Source organism: Pinus tabuliformis, chromosome 2_2, assembly GCF_031772625.1.
Source record: "Pinus tabuliformis cultivar Carrire ecotype Pingquan chromosome 2_2, CPIR1, whole genome shotgun sequence".
Classification (NCBI taxonomy): domain Eukaryota; kingdom Viridiplantae; phylum Streptophyta; class Pinopsida; order Pinales; family Pinaceae; genus Pinus; species Pinus tabuliformis.
In genome coordinates this window covers 1,113,201,805-1,113,222,756 of record NC_142300.1, presented here as the reverse complement: position 1 = coordinate 1,113,222,756, position 20,952 = coordinate 1,113,201,805, and the positions used below count along the sequence as shown (strand labels likewise).

The window sequence follows — 20,952 nt, the reverse complement described above, 5'->3', positions numbered from 1 at the left end:
CTCTGGAATTCAGCTTCCATACCCTGGTCCCACTCAGGTATACCCTTAGCCTTTGAATAGCTTTGAGGCTCAAAAACACTGTGTAGACTAGCCATAAGAGCAAAATTGGCTGTAGGTTGTTGTTTGCTCTTATTTCTAGAAGATCTACCTTCAAGGAGCTCATTATCCCGGAGATCACCAATAGTTTTAGCCCACCATTTAGGCCGGAGAGTAGAAGAACCAATATGAGGAGTAGGTAGAGGAGACTCAGGAACAACAGGAGCAGCAAGAGGAGGATTATTTTCCGGAGAAAGCTTAGGTAGTGCATCATCAAATACTGATGTTGCATCATCCCTCCCATCAGGTGGACCTAACGGAAGAAGAACACTGTGAGACTGATCCCCAGAGCATTGCTCAGAAGGAGGAGACTGAATAATCCTTTGTCTTCATCAAAGACTACGTCCCGATTGAAGCTAAGATGACCAGTGTCTATATCTATCAGCCTATAGGCTTTGTGGTGATCATTGTACCCTATCATCATGAGTTTCTGGCTTTTGGAATCCAACTTAGAGCGCTTAGCAGCTGGAATCCAAACATATGCAACCGAGCCAAACACTTTGAGGTGACTGATCTTAGGCTTACGACCAGACCAAACTTCTTCTGGAGTCTTCCCCTTAATAGCCTGAGTAGGTGATCGGTTAAGAAGATAGACAGCAGTAAACACTGCTTCAGCCCAAAATTTGTTCGGAACACTCCTGTGTTGTAACATGGAACGAGCCATTTCAACAACCATACGGTTGCGACGTTCGACAACACTGTTTTGCTGAGGAGTGTAGGGTGTAGTTAACTGGCGTTTGATGCCATGGGTATCACAGAAGTTGGAGAAAGCAGAAGAACAAAATTCCCCCCCGTTATCTGTCCTAAGAGTTATGATATTACAGCCAGACTCTTTTTCAACTAAGGATTTAAACTTTTGAAAGATATTAAATACATCATATTTATGTTTTAGAAAGTACACCCACATCTTTCTACTGAAATCATCTACAATAAGCAAAAAATATTTGCAACCAGTAATAGAAGATGTATTCATAGGACCACAAATATCAGCATGAATTAACTGGAGTACCTTAGATGCGCGCCAAGATTCTCCATCCTTGAATGAAGACCGATGTTGCTTGCCAGCTTGACAGGCACCACACACTCCCAACTGTTGAGTCTGAATATCAGGTAACCCTGACACAAGTCCTTCCCAAGATAGCTGAGAGAGATACTGAATGTTTAGATGCCCATATCTCTGATGCCACAGAGTGCTGATGGGAGAAACACGAGCTGCTAGAGCCACTTCTGGAGAATCACCAGTGTCAAGAAGCCTGTATAGGCCATGATCTTCTAGGCCAACAGCAACCATAAGACGAGTTTCCCTGTCAATAATGGAGCACTTGTGTGCACTGAACACCACATCGAGCTGAGGAGAGTTCCTCATAATCTGGCTGACAAACAGCAGATTAATTTCCATACCAGGAACATAGTACACATTCAGGAAGATGAGTGTGCGCCCACCAGACTGGATCTAAACTGTACCTCTACCAACCACTGTGTACTCCTCACCTCCACCAAATACCACGGAATCACTGAAAGATGAGAAGTCAATAAACCAGTCACGCCTATGAGAGAAATGACGTGATGCACCAGAGTCAATGTACCAGGCAGAAGACGGGGCATGATCTGAGGACCTCTTAGCCATAAAGGCATAAAAAGCAGATTCCATCTGCTCGGAATGTTCTGCAACATTCGCTATCTGATGAGACCCTCCATATTTCTTCTATTCAAAAGCAATCCTCTGTCGGCAATCCTTCTTCATGTGGCCAAACTTGTGACAGTAATTACATTGCACATTTTTCTTCCTAGCAGGATCAGAAGGCTGAGAAGAACCTTTCTGCTAAAATGACTGAGAAGACTGATATTTGGCAGCAAAAGCATTTTCTGAGGAGGTTGATGAAGCACCACTACCAAACTGCTATTTCCAACGATCTTGCTGCAGGAGTTTGGTGCATAACTCTGGGAACTTCAGATCAACATTAGTGGTGGTAATGTTGAGTGTTTCTATGAAGTGTTCATAAGGTTTCGGTAGACTTTTCAAAGTGATGACTACCATATCTTCTTCCTCCGTGGTCTGACCAATGGCTTTGAGTTGATCTCGAATGTCTTTAATCTTGTTAAGATGTTCCTGTAAAGACATATGTTCGTCCATCATGATGGAGAACAGCTGATTCTTTAGAAAGAAAGCTCTGCTCTTGTCGGATGTTTCATGCAATTCCTTCAATGTTACTAGATTTCGGCCGCTGTCTTGCCGGAAGGAATCTGTGGTAACTGATCATCAGTCACAAAAAGTTTGAGAAGCATAACAGCTTCTCGATTTCGATCATTAAACTTATCTTGATCTGTACCAGGTGTACCAGGACGGAGCTCTTTGCCCAAAACGAGCTAGTCAAGACGCCTATATTCAAAAATGGTCAACATTCTCTGTTTACAAATGTTATAGTTGATGCCATTAAAGTGCTGACTGCCCTCCAACATCAGATTGGTTAGTGAATCCATCTACACGTTTTCCAAGCCACAGAAAACACCAAAGGAATCCGACACGGATTTCAATGCAATGTCGGCTGATCCGAACAAAATCTGATAGAACCAAAACAAACTTGGAGAATATTTGTATGCAAAAAAATATATATAATTTTCTGAAGAGTCAAAAACATATATACTGAGAAATTGACACGGGTAGGTTGCCAGTAATTCGTGGTCTATTTGCTATGGATTGAGAATTGAAACAAAGAAACTAAGAAGGTTGGTTGTCAAAAATGAATTGGTCTTACAACAACTATCAAAGAGCCATGGAATAATCATGATGTGTTAAACATATAATGAATGGACGCACTTAGCAAAGTACTATACTAAACCTAGAAATTAGGCAATCAAGCAGCATGAAAATATTGTGGTCTTGGTGACAATAAGGTAGGAATTTGCCAAAACATGTAACCAGGAAATTTCTCTGCCAAAGTTGAAGAAGGTTGAAAAAATCCCTTCCTCCAGTTGCTGCAGCCATATCGTCCCCCGGCTTTGTTGTACATCTCTCCAGCACACCCATATGGACTGTTGCCAGCGCTGTTGTCACTACCTTGTAGAGTATTTTATTTAAAGTATTTACTTAGTTTTTGGGGTTCTTCTACTATTCCTTGTGTTCTAACTTCTTTCACTTAAAAACAATCAATTTGTGAGAGGGGAACTAGCACCTTGAAAATAAGAGACAGGAGGATGCAAGGGACATGCTAGTTGAGCCTATCAAATATGGTATATTAGGTTTGAAAGAATATTTTGAAGATGATTGTAGACTTTGGCAGTGGCACAACTAGTGAATAGATGACCATGTTGTGAAAATTTCTAAACATGAATTCTATTACTGCAACAACTGATTTATTTTTCCTACTTATTTCTCAATAAGTTATTTATGAAATCCTTTCAGTAAATATTGAAATAAATTCTACTGTAGATATCACACCATTATACAGAAACAAATATATGCACAAGAATCAAACACATCAACACAGTTATTTTTGGACAATTGTCCCCGGAAAAACACAATGCGGGAAAACGGTGCAGCAGAGGAGGGTTTTATTGATCTTCACCAACAATCGCTTTTACAAAAAAAAATTGCAGACACTGGGAGAAAACACTTGAGACATTTCTTTGAGACTTTTTGACACCCTAGAGGACTTCCTTTCCCTACTGCGTCATTCTGCATGGCTCTACGTTGCTCTGTCCTTCTCTGCGTCATCCACTGCGTCTCCCTCTGCGCTGTCTCTCGGAGTCCCTGCTTCACCTCTTCTGAGCTCCCTGACTACTGCTAATCACCCCCTCTTCCTTCACCCTGCAACTCTCCCTCTGAAATCGATTTCACTCTCTCTGAAAATCGATTTTCCTTAGGATACTGAGTATCTGCTGGTGTGTCTCCAAATGACCCTCAAGTCTTCTCTTATACTTTTCCTGTTGACGAATCAACGGCCGAGATTAAGTCTCTAATCAATGGCTAAGATTAAAACAAACTTGATCCTCGTCTCTTAGAAGCTTCTCATCCTTATCTTTATTAATACCCATTAATATTTTTATTTTCCTAAGTTTAGACTTAGGAGCCCATTAAAAATATTAATTATTTTAATAACTCCTCATCCGGATGGAATTTCTCAAAACGATTTCTGGGTCTTGGAGATCTTATGTGCCTTAGCCTCTCCACCAATTTTCATGGCTAGAGCACATCCAATACTACCACAAATTAGCACTCCCTCTTATCGAGGAATGTGCTCTAGTAATGCTACACCACTGAACATCACACTGATCCTCTAGCATCGGTAGCTGGCACTGATGCTTGGCCTGATGCCCATCATCCTCTGCACTGCTGCCTCTTGTATTGTTGCCCATGGCTCTGCCACTGCCACTACTACATCTGTACTGCAGCTCCCTCTCAACATGTTGCCCATGCTGCCCATAGCACTGCCATTGCTAACTGTTGCATTGCATCCCCTGATACTTATCCATTTCTGCTACTGAAATGGATTCTTTACCATCCCCATCTTCTCCCTAAAATAAACGAACTTTGTTCTTCCTAGGGCCTTGGTGAGTATGTCCACCACTTGTTCTCCTACAGGAATGTAGCTCAACTGTACTGCTTCTCGTTGGACACAGTCTCTGACAAAGTGACAGCCGAATATTAATGTGCTTCGACTGATCATGAAATACTGAATTCTTAGAGAGCTTGATGCAACTCTAATTATCACACATGATCTTAGTTGCCTCCATCCTTCTTCTGAATAAGTTCACAAGCAATTTTCTAAGCCATATGGCTTCGCACGAAGTTGTGCTAGCGGCCATATATTCTGCTTCAGCTGAGCTCAAAGCTACGAATTTATGTTTACTACTGTTAATGTCAGTCTTTCCAGCCTTCCTCCAGTGATCAAACGTGCTCTTACAAAGTGATTTTGAAGCGTCAAGGTCAAATTTTGTCATTTCAGTGAAGTCTTCAAGCAAAATTTGGTCACTAGGCATTAGGTCTAGGGTTTGCTTTCACTCTTTTCAAAATTGCCCAAATGCCAATCCATGTCATCATTCTGCTGAGTCTATCATCATTCATAGGGTTGTCATTATCATGTCAGTGTCGAATGAGTCATTTTACACCTTGTTCATGCTTCAGTTGCGCCTAGGTAAGGTCATTTCCCTCTCCTAGGGTTTTGGAGGTAATTTCTCTTGGACGGTCAAATCATCGGCAAAACTTGTATCTTGATGTTCATACACCTTCCCCTATCCTTAAAGTACCTTATTAAATGCTTCCCATCCCTTAGATCCGCCAAATTCCTCATTTTCGCACAAACCCTAGTTTCTTGCTACAACCTGGCAATTTTCTAGGTTGGGTCTGTGTTTTGCCCTTTTGGACCCCTTCCCCTCACTCGATCTCCGCGATTCCACTTTCCCTTGCTTCCTAACATCCCTCCCTACTTCCAAAAATTTCCCCAAGAATTTAGAAGCCTCTTATCCCCTTCATTTCGCTTCATTTCGACAAAATTCCTTGTTTCACACATCGGGATAAGTTTCACTCAAAAGATGTTTCAAAGCAATCAAAGATGAATTTTGGAAAACTGAGAGAGGTTTTTGTCCACAACATGCCAAAGAAAAAAAACCTCCTTCACTTTTTACACAGGTGTCATGGTTTTAGAGAAATGTCAAAAATACAATCACTAGATCCAAGAAGGTTGAGCAAAGCACTAAAACGGAGAAAAAGTCCTGATCCACTCCAAATTTTGGCCGAAGCCTCTTTGAAGGAGCATGGTACTTGATGAGACACCCCCAGCTCAAATTTCAAAAAATTTGGAGCAATTCTGGTCAATTTTGAATTTTTTGTGCCAAACACAGGTTTTTGCCCTCAACGCGTAGCGCGCCGCGCGCTACCCTGAAGATGGGCAAGTCGATTTCTCAAAAACTCAGCATTTTTGGATTTGTCATGACAAATTACACTTGCTCAACAATTGCCAAGACATTTCATCAGGTTTTGAGCCCTCAGAAGGTCAAAAAACATGCAAAAAATGACTTTCTGCCACTTTTTGGACACACAGGAAGCAGTCTTGGGAGATTGCAATTTTGGAGGGGCAAATGAACTCCAAATTGAAAAATTCCAGTTGGGTTGGAAACTAGGCTCAACGACCTTTCCAACGAGCTATCCTGCACCCAATTTGGACACCGAGAAGTGCCTCAAAAGTTGGCTCAAAGGTGCGCTACGCGTTGAGAATTGGGGCGCTACGCATCAGGGAAATTTGCCAGTTTTGCACCTTCAGCTCAGGAATTCGCCCAGCTTTGACCAATTTTGACTTGTGATGGGATTTTTCACCCTCCTTGATGTAATTGGTGTAATTTTATGTTGACTTGACACTTATTTACCTATTCTAGATGATTCATTCATAAAATAGCAAACATTTAATGAATGAATTGGTTTCCTAGCTTATAGAGGCAAGTTGTTTTGACTGCCTAAATTGTAGTGCTCAGTTTAGAATTGGTTGAAACAGCTCCTAGGATGATGAGCTCGACCCCTAGAGGCAAGGGAATGGGTTGACTTGCCTATATTATGTATTTTCTTAGTCATTTTCAGAGGTTGGAGAGGTTGGACTCTTGAGGGATAAGCTTAGACTGTATTACTCTTTGTATCTCTGCAATTTTGGCAAAGGAAGGACCAGGGTTTTGCAGCACTATTTGGGATTTCTGTGGTGATTTGTGTTGATGGTGTGTTTCTCTCATGTACTTGTAAGTTTGTTATGTGTATCATTTTCCTACTCTTCTCTTCTGCAAATTAAGTAAATGAAGTGTTAAGGTAGAATTCATGGTTTCCATGCTCTGCCTTTAAGTTTGCTTAATATCTATGTTTTCATCTGTTTAAGGAGAACTCTCGATGGTTTCTTGCTCTCCTTAACTCCTCACCGGTCATATCTATCCATTCACTTATTTCAAAGGCATCAAGACAATCTCCTACCTTGCCCCAAAAAGACCTCTGCAAAAACTGTGTCTCATCCCCGCACCCAAAATTGCCGTGCTCAGTTTTCCAACAAAACCCTAAAAATTTAAAATCAAACTTTCCTATCAGTTTACTAGCCTAAAATCAGTGTTCTTTATTGGTCATCTCAGCCCTTTGAAGACCTTTTGCCGAGATAGACCCGGAGAGAGCCCTCTCCTGTCCCCGTAGGGCTAGCTACGAGGCTAAGTGGTTTGATGTTGCCTTGGATTTTGCCTTCCTCAGCCTGAGGCAGATTCGAGCGCTAACATATTGGCGACCATACTGGGGAAGAACAAATGGTTTGCTTGTTGATGTCATTTGTTTTATAAGCTACAGACGGAGCCTGAAGTTATGCCAGGTAGCCTTCGAAACGCTTTTGCTTTGCATTAGCGGAAGTAGATAAACGCTGCTTCAGTCAATCTCCGGTCTAGCTTGTAAACGTGACATCTAACTTGTTAATTACCCCAGTACATGTATCAAGTTCAGATCTGATTGTTGATGGTGGACAACGATCAGACACTGACAAGGCTGAAATCATTCACTAGCGACTCTTTCACTGAAAACACGAGAGATCAATGCTTCATGGTGACTTCACTGCAGAGAGATCAGTAGCTTTGAGATTTTCAAGATGGATCGGATTGCAAGAAGATATGCTCCCATGAGCCGAGATCACATTCCAGGTTTTCCGAATAAAATTCCGAAGGTAGATTGGTCAAGGAATCTGCCTACATTTAAAGATGATGGTAAGAAGGATGCTGCTCTACATCTAGTTAGATTTCATATGCATATTCGCAAGTTGAAAGTGGATTTTCCTGAAGATTGCTTGATGAAGATATTCTTGGCCACTCTGGAAGGTGCAGCTCAATCCTGGTATGAAAATTTGCCGCAGGCCTGTATTTACTGTTTAAAGGATTTTCATGCCTTGTTTATTGAAAGATATCAAGCATCTTATCCATCATTAAATTTAGTTCATGACTGTTGCAAACATGCTTCAACTTTTATTGAAAGCCTTGAGAAATATTATGAAGATGATAATTTTATGGATGTTGAGATCATGGAGTTTCTGTATGAGAATCCATTTCAGCAGCATAAAGAAAACTTAGAGAATTCCCATCAAGATGATCAGGACATTTTGCAGCAGAATCAAGATCAGCAGGTTGAAGATAATATGGCTGAAAATGATGAAAGGGAGAATGACATTTCAGATCTGCCCACAGAAGACAGCAACATGCAAGTAAGTCCAATGCTGATTGTAGATTGTGATAATGTCCAGTCAGCTACTCCAGGTTCTGTTGAAATCATTTGGAATGTAGAAGACACAGTAATTCATACTGTTAGTCCATCATTAGAACACAACCTTCATGAAGAAGCAATCCAGTCCGTTCATGAACAGCAAGGTGAGATCTTTGTGCAAGTAAGTGATGAATCTCCTTTCAATAACTCAGTAATAAATGATAGTCTGAGTGCCCTGTCATATGAAGATAATTATTGTTTAAGCAGAAGAAAACAAAAGGCATTGTCTCCTTTGTCTGAAGAGGAGATAGATCAGCTCTTGAAAGGTCTTGTTACAGCCCAAGCTACAGCAGATTTGCAGTGCACACATAGTCAGGAAAGTGTTGGGAAAACTTCTTCCTCTGTTGAAAAAGATGACTGTCTTGTAGATCAGCAAACAGATAATGTTTTCCTTCGCAAAGATGATAATCCGGCTGTCATATCATTTGAAAATGACCTACCATATTGTCAGACTACAGAAGATCAGAGCATACAGGATTACCTTTCAGATTCTTCATATGTTTCATGTGCTGAAATGTTTTTCCAAGAAGAGATCTGCTCATCCATTTGTTCGGAGTTTTTTGAAGCCCATGAGCATACTTTTATCGAAGCACATGATGAAGGCAGATCAGAAATTGTAACAAAGGATACCTTGTTCTTTCAGCAGGAGGTGGCAGTGGCAAAACTTCATGTTTTTCAAGATCCAATGGCAGCCCTGTTGCAGTCAACAGTGAAGGTGATTATTGTAGTATTCAGTGATGAAGGAGAATATGGTCGACTATATTTTTGGATGCCCAGTTACCAGTATTCATTGTTGACCAGAAGATCTGATCAGGAGAACCAATCAAGAAGGCATCTGCTTGATTGGTTGCATTGGCATTTTGATATAGTTTGATGATATATTGTCTTGTAAGAAACACAGGTGGTTGTCATCATGATTTCAAATCTTGATGGACTGCTGCCCTTCAATAAGCTTTGAAAAGTCTTGTTTTAAGTCAGTCATGAGTCATTTGTGTTTGGTCTGTTGAGTGAGTTTTTCAAGTTATTTCAGTTTGCCATCGAATCGATTTGAGTTAAGTTTCAGTCAGTTTTCAGTCAAGTTTTCATTCAATAAATGAGTCAAAGTCTTGTGTCGTTTGCCGAAATAATGGACTCCATAGCCCAATGGACGAAGGCGCTGGTCTGCTCTCCCAAAGATCTGTTGTTCTTGGCACCTCCAAGGAGCTACCATCCCCATTGGAGCCAATGTTAGTGTCAGTCTTTCCAGCCTTCCTCCAGTGATCAAACGTGCTCTTACAAAGTGATTTTGAAGTGTCAAGGTCAAATTTTGTCATTTCAGTGAAGTCTTCAAGCAAAATTTGGTCACTAGGCATTAGGTCTAGGGTTTGCTTTCACTCTTTTCAAAATTGCCCAAATGCCAATCCATGTCATCATTCTGCTGAGTCTATCATCATTCATAGGGTTGTCATTATCATGTCAGTGTCGAATGAGTCATTTTACACCTTGTTCATGCTTCAGTTGCGCCTAGGTAAGGTCATTTCCCTCTCCTAGGGTTTTGGAGGTAATTTCTCTTGGACGGTCAAATCATCGGCAAAACTTGTATTCTGATGTTCATACACCTTCCCCTATCCTTAAAGTACCTTATTAAATGCTTCCCATCCCTTAGATCCGCCAAATTCCTCATTTTCGCACAAACCCTAGTTTTTTGCTACAACCTGGCAATTTTCTAGGTTGGGCCTGTGTTTTGCCCTTTTGGACCCCTTCCCCTCACTCGATCTCCGCGATTCCACTTTCCCCTGCTTCCTAACATCCCTCCCTACTTCCAAAAATTTCCCCAAGAATTTAGAAGCCTCTTATCCCCTTCATTTCGCTTCATTTCGACAAAATTCCTTGTTTCACACATCGGGATAAGTTTCACTCAAAAGATGTTTCAGAGCAATCAAAGATGAATTTTGGAAAACTGAGAGAGGTTTTTGTCCACAACATGCCAAAGAAGAAAAACCTCCTTCACTTTTTACACAGGTGTCATGGTTTTAGAGAAATGTCAAAAATACAATCGCCAGATCCAAGAAGGTTGAGCAAAGCACTAAAACGGAGAAAAAGTCCCGATCCACTCCAAATTTTGGCCGAAGCCTCTTTGAAGGAGCATGGTACTTGATGAGACACCCCCAGCTCAAATTTCAAAAAATTTGGAGCAATTTTGGTCAATTTTGAATTTTTTGTGCCAAACACAGGTTTTTGCCCTCAACGCATAGCGCGCCGCGCGCTACCCTGAAGATGGGCAAGTCGATTTCTCAAAAACTCAGCATTTTTGGATTTGTCATGACAAATTACACTTGCTCAGCAATTGCCAAGACATTTCATTAGGTTTTGAGCCCTCAGAAGGTCAAAAAATATGCAAAAAATGACTTTCTGCCACTTTTTGGACACACAGGAAGCAATCTTGGGAGATTGCAATTTTGGAGGGGCAAATGAACTCCAAAATGAAAAATTCCAGTTGGGTTGGAAAGTAGACTCAAAGACCTTTCCAACGAGCTATCCTGCACCCAATTTGGACACCGGGAAGTGCCTCAAAAGTTGGCTCAAAGGCGCGCTACGTGTTGAGAATTGGGGCGCTACGCATCAGGGAAATTTGCCAGTTTTGCACCTTCAGCTCAGGAATTCGCCCAGCTTTGACCAATTTTGACTTGTGATGGGATTTTTCACCCTCCTTGATGTAATTGATGTAATTTTATGTTGACTTGACACTTATTTACCTATTCTAGATGATTCATTCATAAAATAGCAAACATTTAATTAATGAATTGGTTTCCTAGCTTATAGAGGCAAGTTGTTTTGACTGCCTAGATTGTAGTGCTCAGTTTAGAATTGGTTGAAACAACTCCTAGGATGATGAGCTCGACTCCTAGAGGCAAGGGAATGGGTTGACTTGCCTATATTATGTATTTTCTTAGTCATTTTCAGAGGTTGGAGAGGTTGGACTCTTGAGGCATAAGCTTAGACTGTATTACTCTTTGTATCTCTGCAATTTTGGCAAAGGAAGGACCAGGGTTTTGCAGCACTATTTGGGATTCCTGTGGTGATTTGTGTTGATCGTGTGTTTCTCTCATGTACTTGTAAGTTTGTTATGTGTATCATTTTCTTACTCTTCTCTTCTGCAAATTAAGTAAATGAAGTGTTAAGGTAGAATTCATGGTTTCCATGCTCTGCCTTTAAGTTTGCTTAATATCTATGTTTTCATCTGTTTAAGGAGAACTCTCGATGGTTTCTTGCTCTCCTTAACTCCTCACCGGTCATATCTATCCATTCACTTATTTCGAAGGCATCAAGACAATATCCTACCTTGCCCCAAAAAGACCTCTGCAAAAACTGTGTCTCATCCCCGCACCCAAAATTGTCGTGCTCAGTTTTCCAACAAAACCCTAAAAATTTAAAATCAAACTTTCCCTATCAGTTTACTAGCCTAAAATCAGTGTTCTTTATTGGTCATCTCAGCCCTTTGAAGACCTTTTGCCGAGATAGACCCGGAGAGAGCCCTCTCCTATCCCCGTAGGGCTAGCTACGAGGCTAAGTGGTTTGATGTTGCCTTGGATTTTGCCTTCCTCAGCCTGAGGGAGATTCGAGCGTTAACACCTACTACACCAGGAGGTCATCCCCGATCCAATGTTGAAACAGTACCCAGAGGTACTTTTCCGATCTACCGAACTTTCAGCCCAATCTGCATCAGTAAACCCATTCAGTTTGATGTCATTACTTCTGGTCTACAATAGTCCATAATCGACTGTTCCCTGTATATATCTGAGAACATGTTTGGTTGTTGCCCAATGCGCCCTCTTAGGTTCCACCATGAACTGACTAAGGGTGTTGACAACGTAACAAATGTCTAGTTTGGTATTGACCAGATACATTAGGGATCCTATGAGCTGCCTGTATAAGGTGGGATCAACATCTTTGTCTTCTAATGCATCAATTTTCTTCTAGTTGATGATCATTGGAGTAGCCATAGGCCTACAGTCCTGCATCCTGAATCTCTTCAGGATTTCTGTAACATATCTCCCTTGTCCAAAGAAGATCTCACCCTTTTGCTGCCAAACTTCCAACCTCATGAAATAATGCATCTGTCCCAAATCCTTCATGTCGAATTTTGTGGCTAGATTCTTCTTGCAGTCCTTGATGAGCTTGGATGATCCTGTTAGGAAGAGATCATCCACATATATACTAGGACTAGAGGCTCATTCTCTACAACCAGATAGTAGAGTTTTGGATCTGCATTAATCTTGACGAACCCCATCTTCTACAAGTAGCCATCAATTCGACCATACCATGCTCTAGGCGCCTGTTTGAGCCCATACAAGGCTTTCTTCAATCTGCATACATGAGATTTCTTCTCATGTGTCTCAAAGCCTTTTGGTTGTTCAATGTATGCTTCCTCTTCTATCACCCCATTCAAGAATGTTGTCTTGACATCCATTTGATGAACCTCTCACCCCATCTGAGCTGCAAGAGATATCACGATTCTAATAGATGTATACCTGGCTACTGGGGCGAAGGTCTCTTCGTATTCTATTCCTTCCTTCTGAGCATACCCCTTAGCCACAAACCTGGCTTTGTATTTTTCCATGCTGCTTTCTGCAGTGTATTTGATCTTGCAGATCCATCTCGAACCTACCACTGATCTACCTTGAGGCCTAGGTACTACTTCCTAGACATCATTCACCATTATAGAGTTGTATTCCTCCACCATCGCATCCAATTAAACTTGATGCTGAGCGGCCTCCTGAAAACTGGAAGGTTCCCCAACCTGAGCTACTAAGGCCTGATATCTGTCTGGCTGTCTTCGCTCCCTTTTATTATTCCTGGGTGCACCAATGAAATCTTCTGCATCCCGTAGAATCTGTCGGAGTTCCCGGCTCGTTCTTCCTCTAGTAGTAGGTACATCTGTTAGCTCTTCCTCTTCCTGTGATTCCTCTTGTTCTGAAGGAGAATTTCTGGTACTGGCTTCCGCTGGTTGAAGTGGTTTGACCAATGGCTCATCTTTTGACTGCTCCTTGGAAGGCATTTCTCGAGATTTTCTGAAGGCCCTATCCTCCATGAACTTCACATCTCGCCGAACTACTACCTTCCTGCTCCCTGGAAGATAGATTCTATATGCCTTAGCATTCTCGCTATATCCCACAAGATATCCTTTCTCTGCAGTTTGATCTAACTTCTTCCTCTTCTCCTTGGGTATACGACAATATGCTAAACTCCCAAATATCCTGAAATGACTAACTTCAGGTGTCTTCCCGGTGAAGACCTGTTCTGGAGTAATCTTGCCCAATGCCCTATGAGGAGTTCTATTCTGGACATAGACTATCGTGTTGCATGCTTCTACCCATAGGAATCTTGGCATATCCTGATCATACATCATTGCCCTAGCTGCTTCCACAATAGTCCCATTCTTCCTTTCTGCTACTCCATTCTACTCCGGATTGTAGGGGGCTGTCCACTCTCTTTTGATGCCCTCCCTAGCACAAATATCGGTGAATTATTTGTCGACATACTCTCCACCATTGTCTGAGCGCAACACTTTTATTTTCTTTCTTGTCAGATTCTCCACTAGAGCCTTGAACTCTTTGAATCGACAGAAAACGTCATCCTTGGTTTTCAGAAAATAGATCTAAGTCTTCCTGGAATGGTCATCGATGAAAGTGACGAAGTATTTGGCACCACTAAGAGCTTTAGTGGACATCGGTCCGCAGATATTTGAGTGTATCAATTCTAATACATTCTTGGCCCAATTGCTACTTCTAGGAAACTTTGCTTTCGCATACTAGTCCAAAGCACACCCTTTGCATACATCATCTCGTTCAGTACCAAGATCTGGAACTTCTGTTACAGTTTTCCTGAGAATTCTCAGGGCCCCATGGTGCAAATGTCCCATCCTTCTGTGCCATAGTTCATTCAAATCCTTGTCTCCATTACTGCCTATCAGTGTCATTGGTGATTCTAGTTGTAACTTGTACAACCTGTTACTTCTGATTCCGATCGGTATCTTCTTTTTCCAACTCGGGTGTTTGACATATACTTTCTCCTTAATGAAGAAAACGTCATAGCCCTTGCTTTGAAGTTGAGATACAAAAAGTAAGTTCATCCCCAGTCCTGGCACATGCAACACATTGGTAGCTCGGAACCGCTCTCCTGTTTTTGTTTGAAAAACTATAGTACCCTTCCCTACTGGAGTACACTTTGCCTTATTCCCCATGGTGATCTGAAAATTCATTCTTTCCTCCTGATAATCTGAGAAACATTCTCGGATTCCTGTCATATGCCAAGAGGCTCCACTGTCTATATACCATACCCCTGATGATGCAGAGCTTGCTACACAAGCAACTTCTTCTTCCAATCTGGAAGCCAGCATAGAGAAATCGAAATTTCTATCTCTTGTGCATTCTTTTGAAAATCTGCACGAGTCTCCTGACGTGGATGCCTCTGCATCATGCCCTTGACCCATAATTGATTTTCCCTTCTTGTCTCTGAATCTTTGCTCTGATACCATGTGAAAATTTCTAAACAGAAATTCTATTACTGTAGCAACTGATTTATTTTACCTACTTATTTCTCAATAAGTTATTTATGAAATCCCTTCAGTAAATATTAAAATAAATTCTACTGCAGATATCACACCATTATACAGAAACAAATATATGCACAAGAATCAAACACATCAACACAGTTATTTTTGGACAATTGTCCCCCGGAAAAACCCAATGCGGGAAAACCGGTGTAGCAGAGGAGGGTTTTATTAATCTTCAGCAACAATCGCTTTTACAGGGAAAAAAAAATAAAAATAAAAAAAAAAATAAAAAATAAAAAATTCATAGACACTGAGAGAAAACACCTGAGACTTTTCTCCGAAACTTTCTAACACCCTGGAGGACTTCCTTTCCCTACTGCGTCAGCCCTGCGTCATTTTGTGTGGATCTGTGTTGCTTTGTCCTTCTCTGCAAAAAAAAATTCATAGACACTGAGAGAAAACACCTAAGACTTTTCTCCGAAACTTTCTGACACCCTGGAGGACTTCTTTCCCTACTGCGTCAGCCCTGCGTCATTTTGCGTGGCTCTGTGCTACTCTGTCCTTCTCTGCGTCATCCACTGCGTCTCTATATTCTGCGTCTCCCTCTGCGTTGTCTCTCAGAGTCCCTGCATCACCTCTTCTGAGCTCCCTAACTGCTGCTAATCACCCCCTCTTCCTCCACCCTGCAACTCTCCCTCTGAAATCGATTTCACTCTCTCTGAAAATTGATTTTCCTTGGGATACTGAGTATCTGTTGGTGTGTCTCCAAATGACCCTCAAATCTTCTCTTATATTTTTCCTGTTGATGAATCAACGACCGAGATTAAGTCTCTAATCAACGGCTAAGATTAAAACAGACTTGATCCTCGTCTCTTAAAAGCTTCTCATCCTTATCTTTATTAATACCCATTAATTTTTATTTTCCCAAGTTTAGACTTAGGAGCCCATTAAAAATATTAATTATTTTAATAACTCCTCATCCGGATGGAATTTCTCAAAACGATTTCTGGGTCTTGGAGATCTTATGTGCCTTAGCCTCTCCACCAATTTTCATGGTTAGAGCACATCCGATGCTACCACAAATCAACGCATGTAGTTGAATGAGTCCTAGGTATTGTAAATATGTTTATGACAGCATTAAAAAATTTCTAGTTGTCGTGATTATCTTTAAAGGCAACAAAAGTGAATAGGTGTCTACCTATGTTGCCAACCTCTCGATCACATCCCCATAAAATTGGCAAATTGCGAGTTTTTCAACTTGCCAATTTTTTCGAGAGTTTTTCAAATTTCAAAAACTCGTGATTTTGTCACGAGTTGAATGAGAAAATCACGGGGGTTTTTGCAAACTCGGGATTAAATTGTAAAAAACATGATTAAATCATAAAAATCAGCAGTTTTTCGAAATTGGAAAAAATTGATATTTTTGTACTTTTTAAATTTTGCGGAGTTTTGCCAGTTTTTTCAATTTTCTCTTGACTTTTACGATTTTTCCAATTTTTGGACACTTGTTGATTTATCCCCATCTCTGATTTTTTCAATATTGGTGTCTAGTATGGTAACTAACCGAAAGAAAGATAATAGACTTAAATATGTGTGGACATCAGATGATTAAAGGCTGTGAGAAAGAAGGGTCCATTTGCCATATCCATTCACTAACTCAGCCATGAAGTTCGTTCTAAAATATGAGATTTACTTCTTTTGGTCGTGTTTTTGGGTTATGATGAAGATTAGTGTTGTTGAAGATAATAAGTTAAATATTTCTTTTATCATTTTGAATGATGTAACTTGGGAAACATTTCGAGGTTGTTTTATTTATTGAAATTATTGGGTTTGCTCTAGTCTAGTGCAAATTAGAATCAGATGTCCGTCCCTTTTGGTCACCATTTTCAATTGAGAGTTCAACATCCCTTGTTTTTATCAGGAACTGATTTCAATTGAAAGTCCAACAACGGTCCATTCTATGAGAGTTAAATCCAAATGAAAATCTGATGAAAGAAAGGATCAACACTTTAGAGTGTCACTATGTGCTTTTTGGATGAAATGAAAGGATTTAATCCTAATCTGTTTTATATGGAAAACCTTTGATAGTTCCATGAATTTGTAACCAATGTGATTTCCAGTCTACTATGTATGTTAACGAAATCGTTTTGGTTCTCGTGTTACAATTTGTCCTCTGAAGACTTTTGCAAATTTTATATCTTTGTTAAACATAACAGAACTTTCAGCTTGAACCATAAAAATAAACTTTGGTTCAAAGCTTTTCCTTCAGTGTTCACTGCATTCATTGGTTCTTTGTTTAGAAAATTTGGTGGTCTGTTTTAGTACTTTTAATAAAATAATAGCTTGTCAAAATTTTCCTTGCGTTGATCCATGTAAACAGATTCAATACTCACAATGAGTGAGTTGGATTGCATCCATCCTTGATGAAAATCACGATATGCAATGGAAGGCATTAAAAAGTCGTTCCTATTTATCTTAATTGCCATTATTTCTTTTGTTTATACCAGCCAGTAGTTTATGAATGAGAAATGATTCTTATGGTAGGTGATTTTTTTGTTCATTTTTTTATAGTACTTGTGCAGATAATAGCCAACAAATTCAAGCGTTGCAAAACAGATTCTTTCACCGGGTTTGTTTCTCTGTCATGTACCTCAGTTATTTTGCTATTTATAGGTGTAATCCAGCTTTTTGTTTTGTATGGGCTAGTGCAACAGTCACTGAATTAAAATCTCTCTCCTAGAATGTATTGCACGTAATGCATCAGAGAAAATTCAATATGAAGATAAGAGCTTTTCAGTGAGAAATGGGTTGTTCTCCTCAATTAAAGAATTTACATGATAAAAATGCTTTTTTTCCTGTACTTTTGAGTTAGAAAGAAAGAAAGAAGGAAATAAATTATATTAATGTCCATTAATGACCATCATTGTTTGATGGACTCAAAATTACATCTAACAATAATAACAGTAATGTTCATGATTGTAGCAATGGACAGGTAATTCTGCATTGGCTAGGTGTCAAGCATGTAAGAGTCATTCAATGTCTCATTAACATTCTTAATTTATTAAGTTGCTTTTGTAATTTAGCCGAAGTCTAACTAGTAAAAGCACATAATTAATTTTGTTGGCTATTGAGCTAAAGAAACTAAGGAAAAATAAATTATTTACTTTAGTAATTTGTTTTAATATTAATTGTTGATCTCAAATGGGTTAGGATTTAATCCTCGCTATCCATCACTTTGGAGATTAGGGTTGGATATTTAGCGCAACGAGAAATTATAAAAGAAAGGCTAAGGAGAGGAGAAAGACACGAGAGAGAGTGACAATTGCGGCTGAAGAGAAAGGAAGTTGTTGACGGTGCTAGACCCGCCAACATTTAGGCGATTTCCCCGGTATGAAGTTCCAACTAGACCTCACACCGTTTGGTGTAGGAGTCCCATCCGGTACGATGGCCCGATTGTCATTATCTTAAAGATATGCCTTAGCTCTTGCTTGTTAGCACGTGAGAATGATTTGCTTTGTCTTCGAACAGCGAGGTTCGTGTGCTTGGTGAGTGCTTAGTGCTACTTGTGTCAAATTTCTTTCACTGTAGAGGGAGAGGGTGGAAGTGAGTCTTAGGTTGAGAGGGAATAGTCCCAACTCTGCTAGAGACACACAACACAGCAACACCCACACAGTTTCCAACAGAGTAGTCCACACGGATGCGGTAGTCAGAAACACAAAGTGAACAGATAGCACACACAACACCCAGCGGAATAGTCCACATGAGTGCGGCAGGCGTTATAACAAGTTTACAAGAATGAATTTGTCAAGTGTCCGGCGGGATAGCCCACATGGGCGAGACAACGTTAGCAACTGATACAACACATTTCCAACAACATATGCACTAAAACAACCGAAATAGTTCAATTGTCTTAATACAGGTTAAAGCAACATGCATTACAAACGTCCAAAGAATAGTCTTACAAACGAATACAATACATGTGTGAAAACGTGTTGGCCTGTTAACAGGCTTCTGAATTAAGCAAAAGTTCCAAGACACATCCGTACACCATTACATCACTAACCCCGATAGTGGGGCGTTAGAGCCACTGCTCGTTCCTCAAAGAAAAGATTACAGACTCTCAAGGCTATGTGGGAGGAGCCAAGGTGAAAAGTCTTTTACATGTACAAATGAGGGGTATATATAGCCAAGGGTGAAACTGACTCTTGTGACTATTCGACTTCCTTCATGATTGTTTGACTTACATGACTCTTCAACTTTACATGTGGGTCTCTTGGACTTCCACGTTACATTACATTGATTACAACTGTATGGCCCACAGTAGTGATGTGGCCGAGATGACTCATGACATGACTTGACACGACAGAGCTGGTATGTACATGCTGGTGATGGTGTCCATGTCGAGCTACATTGTTGTCGAGTGATGGATGTGCCCTTGGTGTATCATAGCTTCACCTTCGCATGACAAGGTGTGCGGAGTCTTCGATGGTCTTGGTGTTCGCTTGATGTTGCACGTGTATGTCTCTCCTTCGCTTGTACTTGGCATGCTCCATGTGCTCGTATGTTCGTGAACAAGTGTCCTAGCATGAACTCCTTGTTCATCTCGTTCATCGTCGCGCCATGTCTCATCCATGTACCTGTATCTGCACTCGCTCATGACGAGACGACATCAAATCCAAAAATCTCTTAGTCTACCATGATGCATTATCTTTCGCTTTTAGGTGCAGGTGACCGGGAGAGAGGGCAAGGCTCTGAAACTGCGCAGAGCACATTTCAGGCCGGAATGCAAGCTTTGGGCACTACTAATGAAAATTGTGCAAAGGTCACTGGGAGGCTGGGAAAATAAAATATTAATGTGTATTAATATGAATCTATGTTAGAGTGGTCCAAAAGACATGGATCAAGCCAGATCTAATCTTAGTCATTGATTAGGGACTTAATCTCGGTCGTTGAGATGTCAACAGGAAAAGTATAAGAGGAGGCTTGAGGGTCACTTGAAGAATACACCAGAGAGTGATCAGTCATTCTATTCTCTAGAGCAAGGTTTGCTAAGAGAGATAAAATCAATGATCGGGAGAGCAGCTAAGGGGCATTGAGTACAGAGAGACAAAGAGGCAGAGATAGTGTCAGGGTAGTAGTAGAGCAGCCAGTGAGAGAGATGCAAGAGCAACCAGTGCTCACGCAAGGCCACGCAGAGGCAGCTAAGTGTTGCGCAGAGTACTAGAGGGGCCAGCGTAGCTGACGCAGAGGCTCAAAGAGCTGACACAGGGCCTCGTGGGGCTGACGCAGGGCCAGCACTGGGCTAGGAGAGGCTGATGTAGTCCAGATTGGGCAGACACTGGGGTTTCTGGGGCAGATTGGTGCTGAGTAGCTACCGAAAGGATTATCCATGGTTTCAGCCAGTAGATTTGTCAGAAACCAAGAGGTATTACTGATAAGGAAATTCTCTGTTGGGTAGGCCAATTTCGACACCCAGATTGTACTCTGATATTGCTTAATAAGAAAACCCTCAAATAGCTGCATCGGTTTTCCCACATTGGGTTTTTCCAAGGACATTAGTCCAAAAATAATGGTGTCATGTGGTGTGTTTGTTCTTGTTTCTTTTAGTTGTTGATCTGTAATATGTTGAGCATGCACTAGTGTTTATTTTCAGTATTTACATTGTAAATAACTTGTTAAGGAAAATAACAAGTAGGTAGGAATAAATCAGATAAAGTGCATGGAGGGTTTCTAACTAAGTAAACTTAGAAACTTCAACATGGTATCAGAGCGTGATTGCAGATCACAGGAGGACTAAAAGACATCAGCCGAGCGGAGCAATAGCAGCAGAAAACAGTTGTCCCGAGGTGACAGAAGTTGTTTCTAGCAACGCAGAAGCCAAGGAGTGTGACGCAGAGCCAACCAGGGCCACGCAGAGGAAGCCGGGAGCTGCGCAGAGCCCCAAAAAGGCCAGCATTGCTGACGCAGAGGGCTAACGCAGGGCATCCCAGGGCTGACGCAAAGCCAGCGTGAGGCAGAGAGGGACTGACGCAGTTCACATAGAGGCAGTCGCTGGGGT

At 41.0% G+C, this 20,952-nt stretch overlaps 1 protein-coding gene across 6 annotated transcripts in view; it reads left to right on the top strand.

Moving 5' to 3' along the window:
* Positions 1-20,952, top strand: part of LOC149197301 (tryptophan--tRNA ligase, chloroplastic/mitochondrial-like) — a 381,325-nt gene that overhangs the window by 295,113 nt on the left and 65,260 nt on the right. For all 6 annotated transcript variants that reach the window (XM_089405817.1, XM_089405816.1, XM_089405814.1 and 3 more), the window contains one exon: positions 17,477-17,523. In XM_089405817.1, the coding sequence (XP_089261943.1) occupies positions 17,477-17,523 (47 nt within the window). The remainder of the gene's footprint in view (positions 1-17,476; positions 17,524-20,952) is intronic.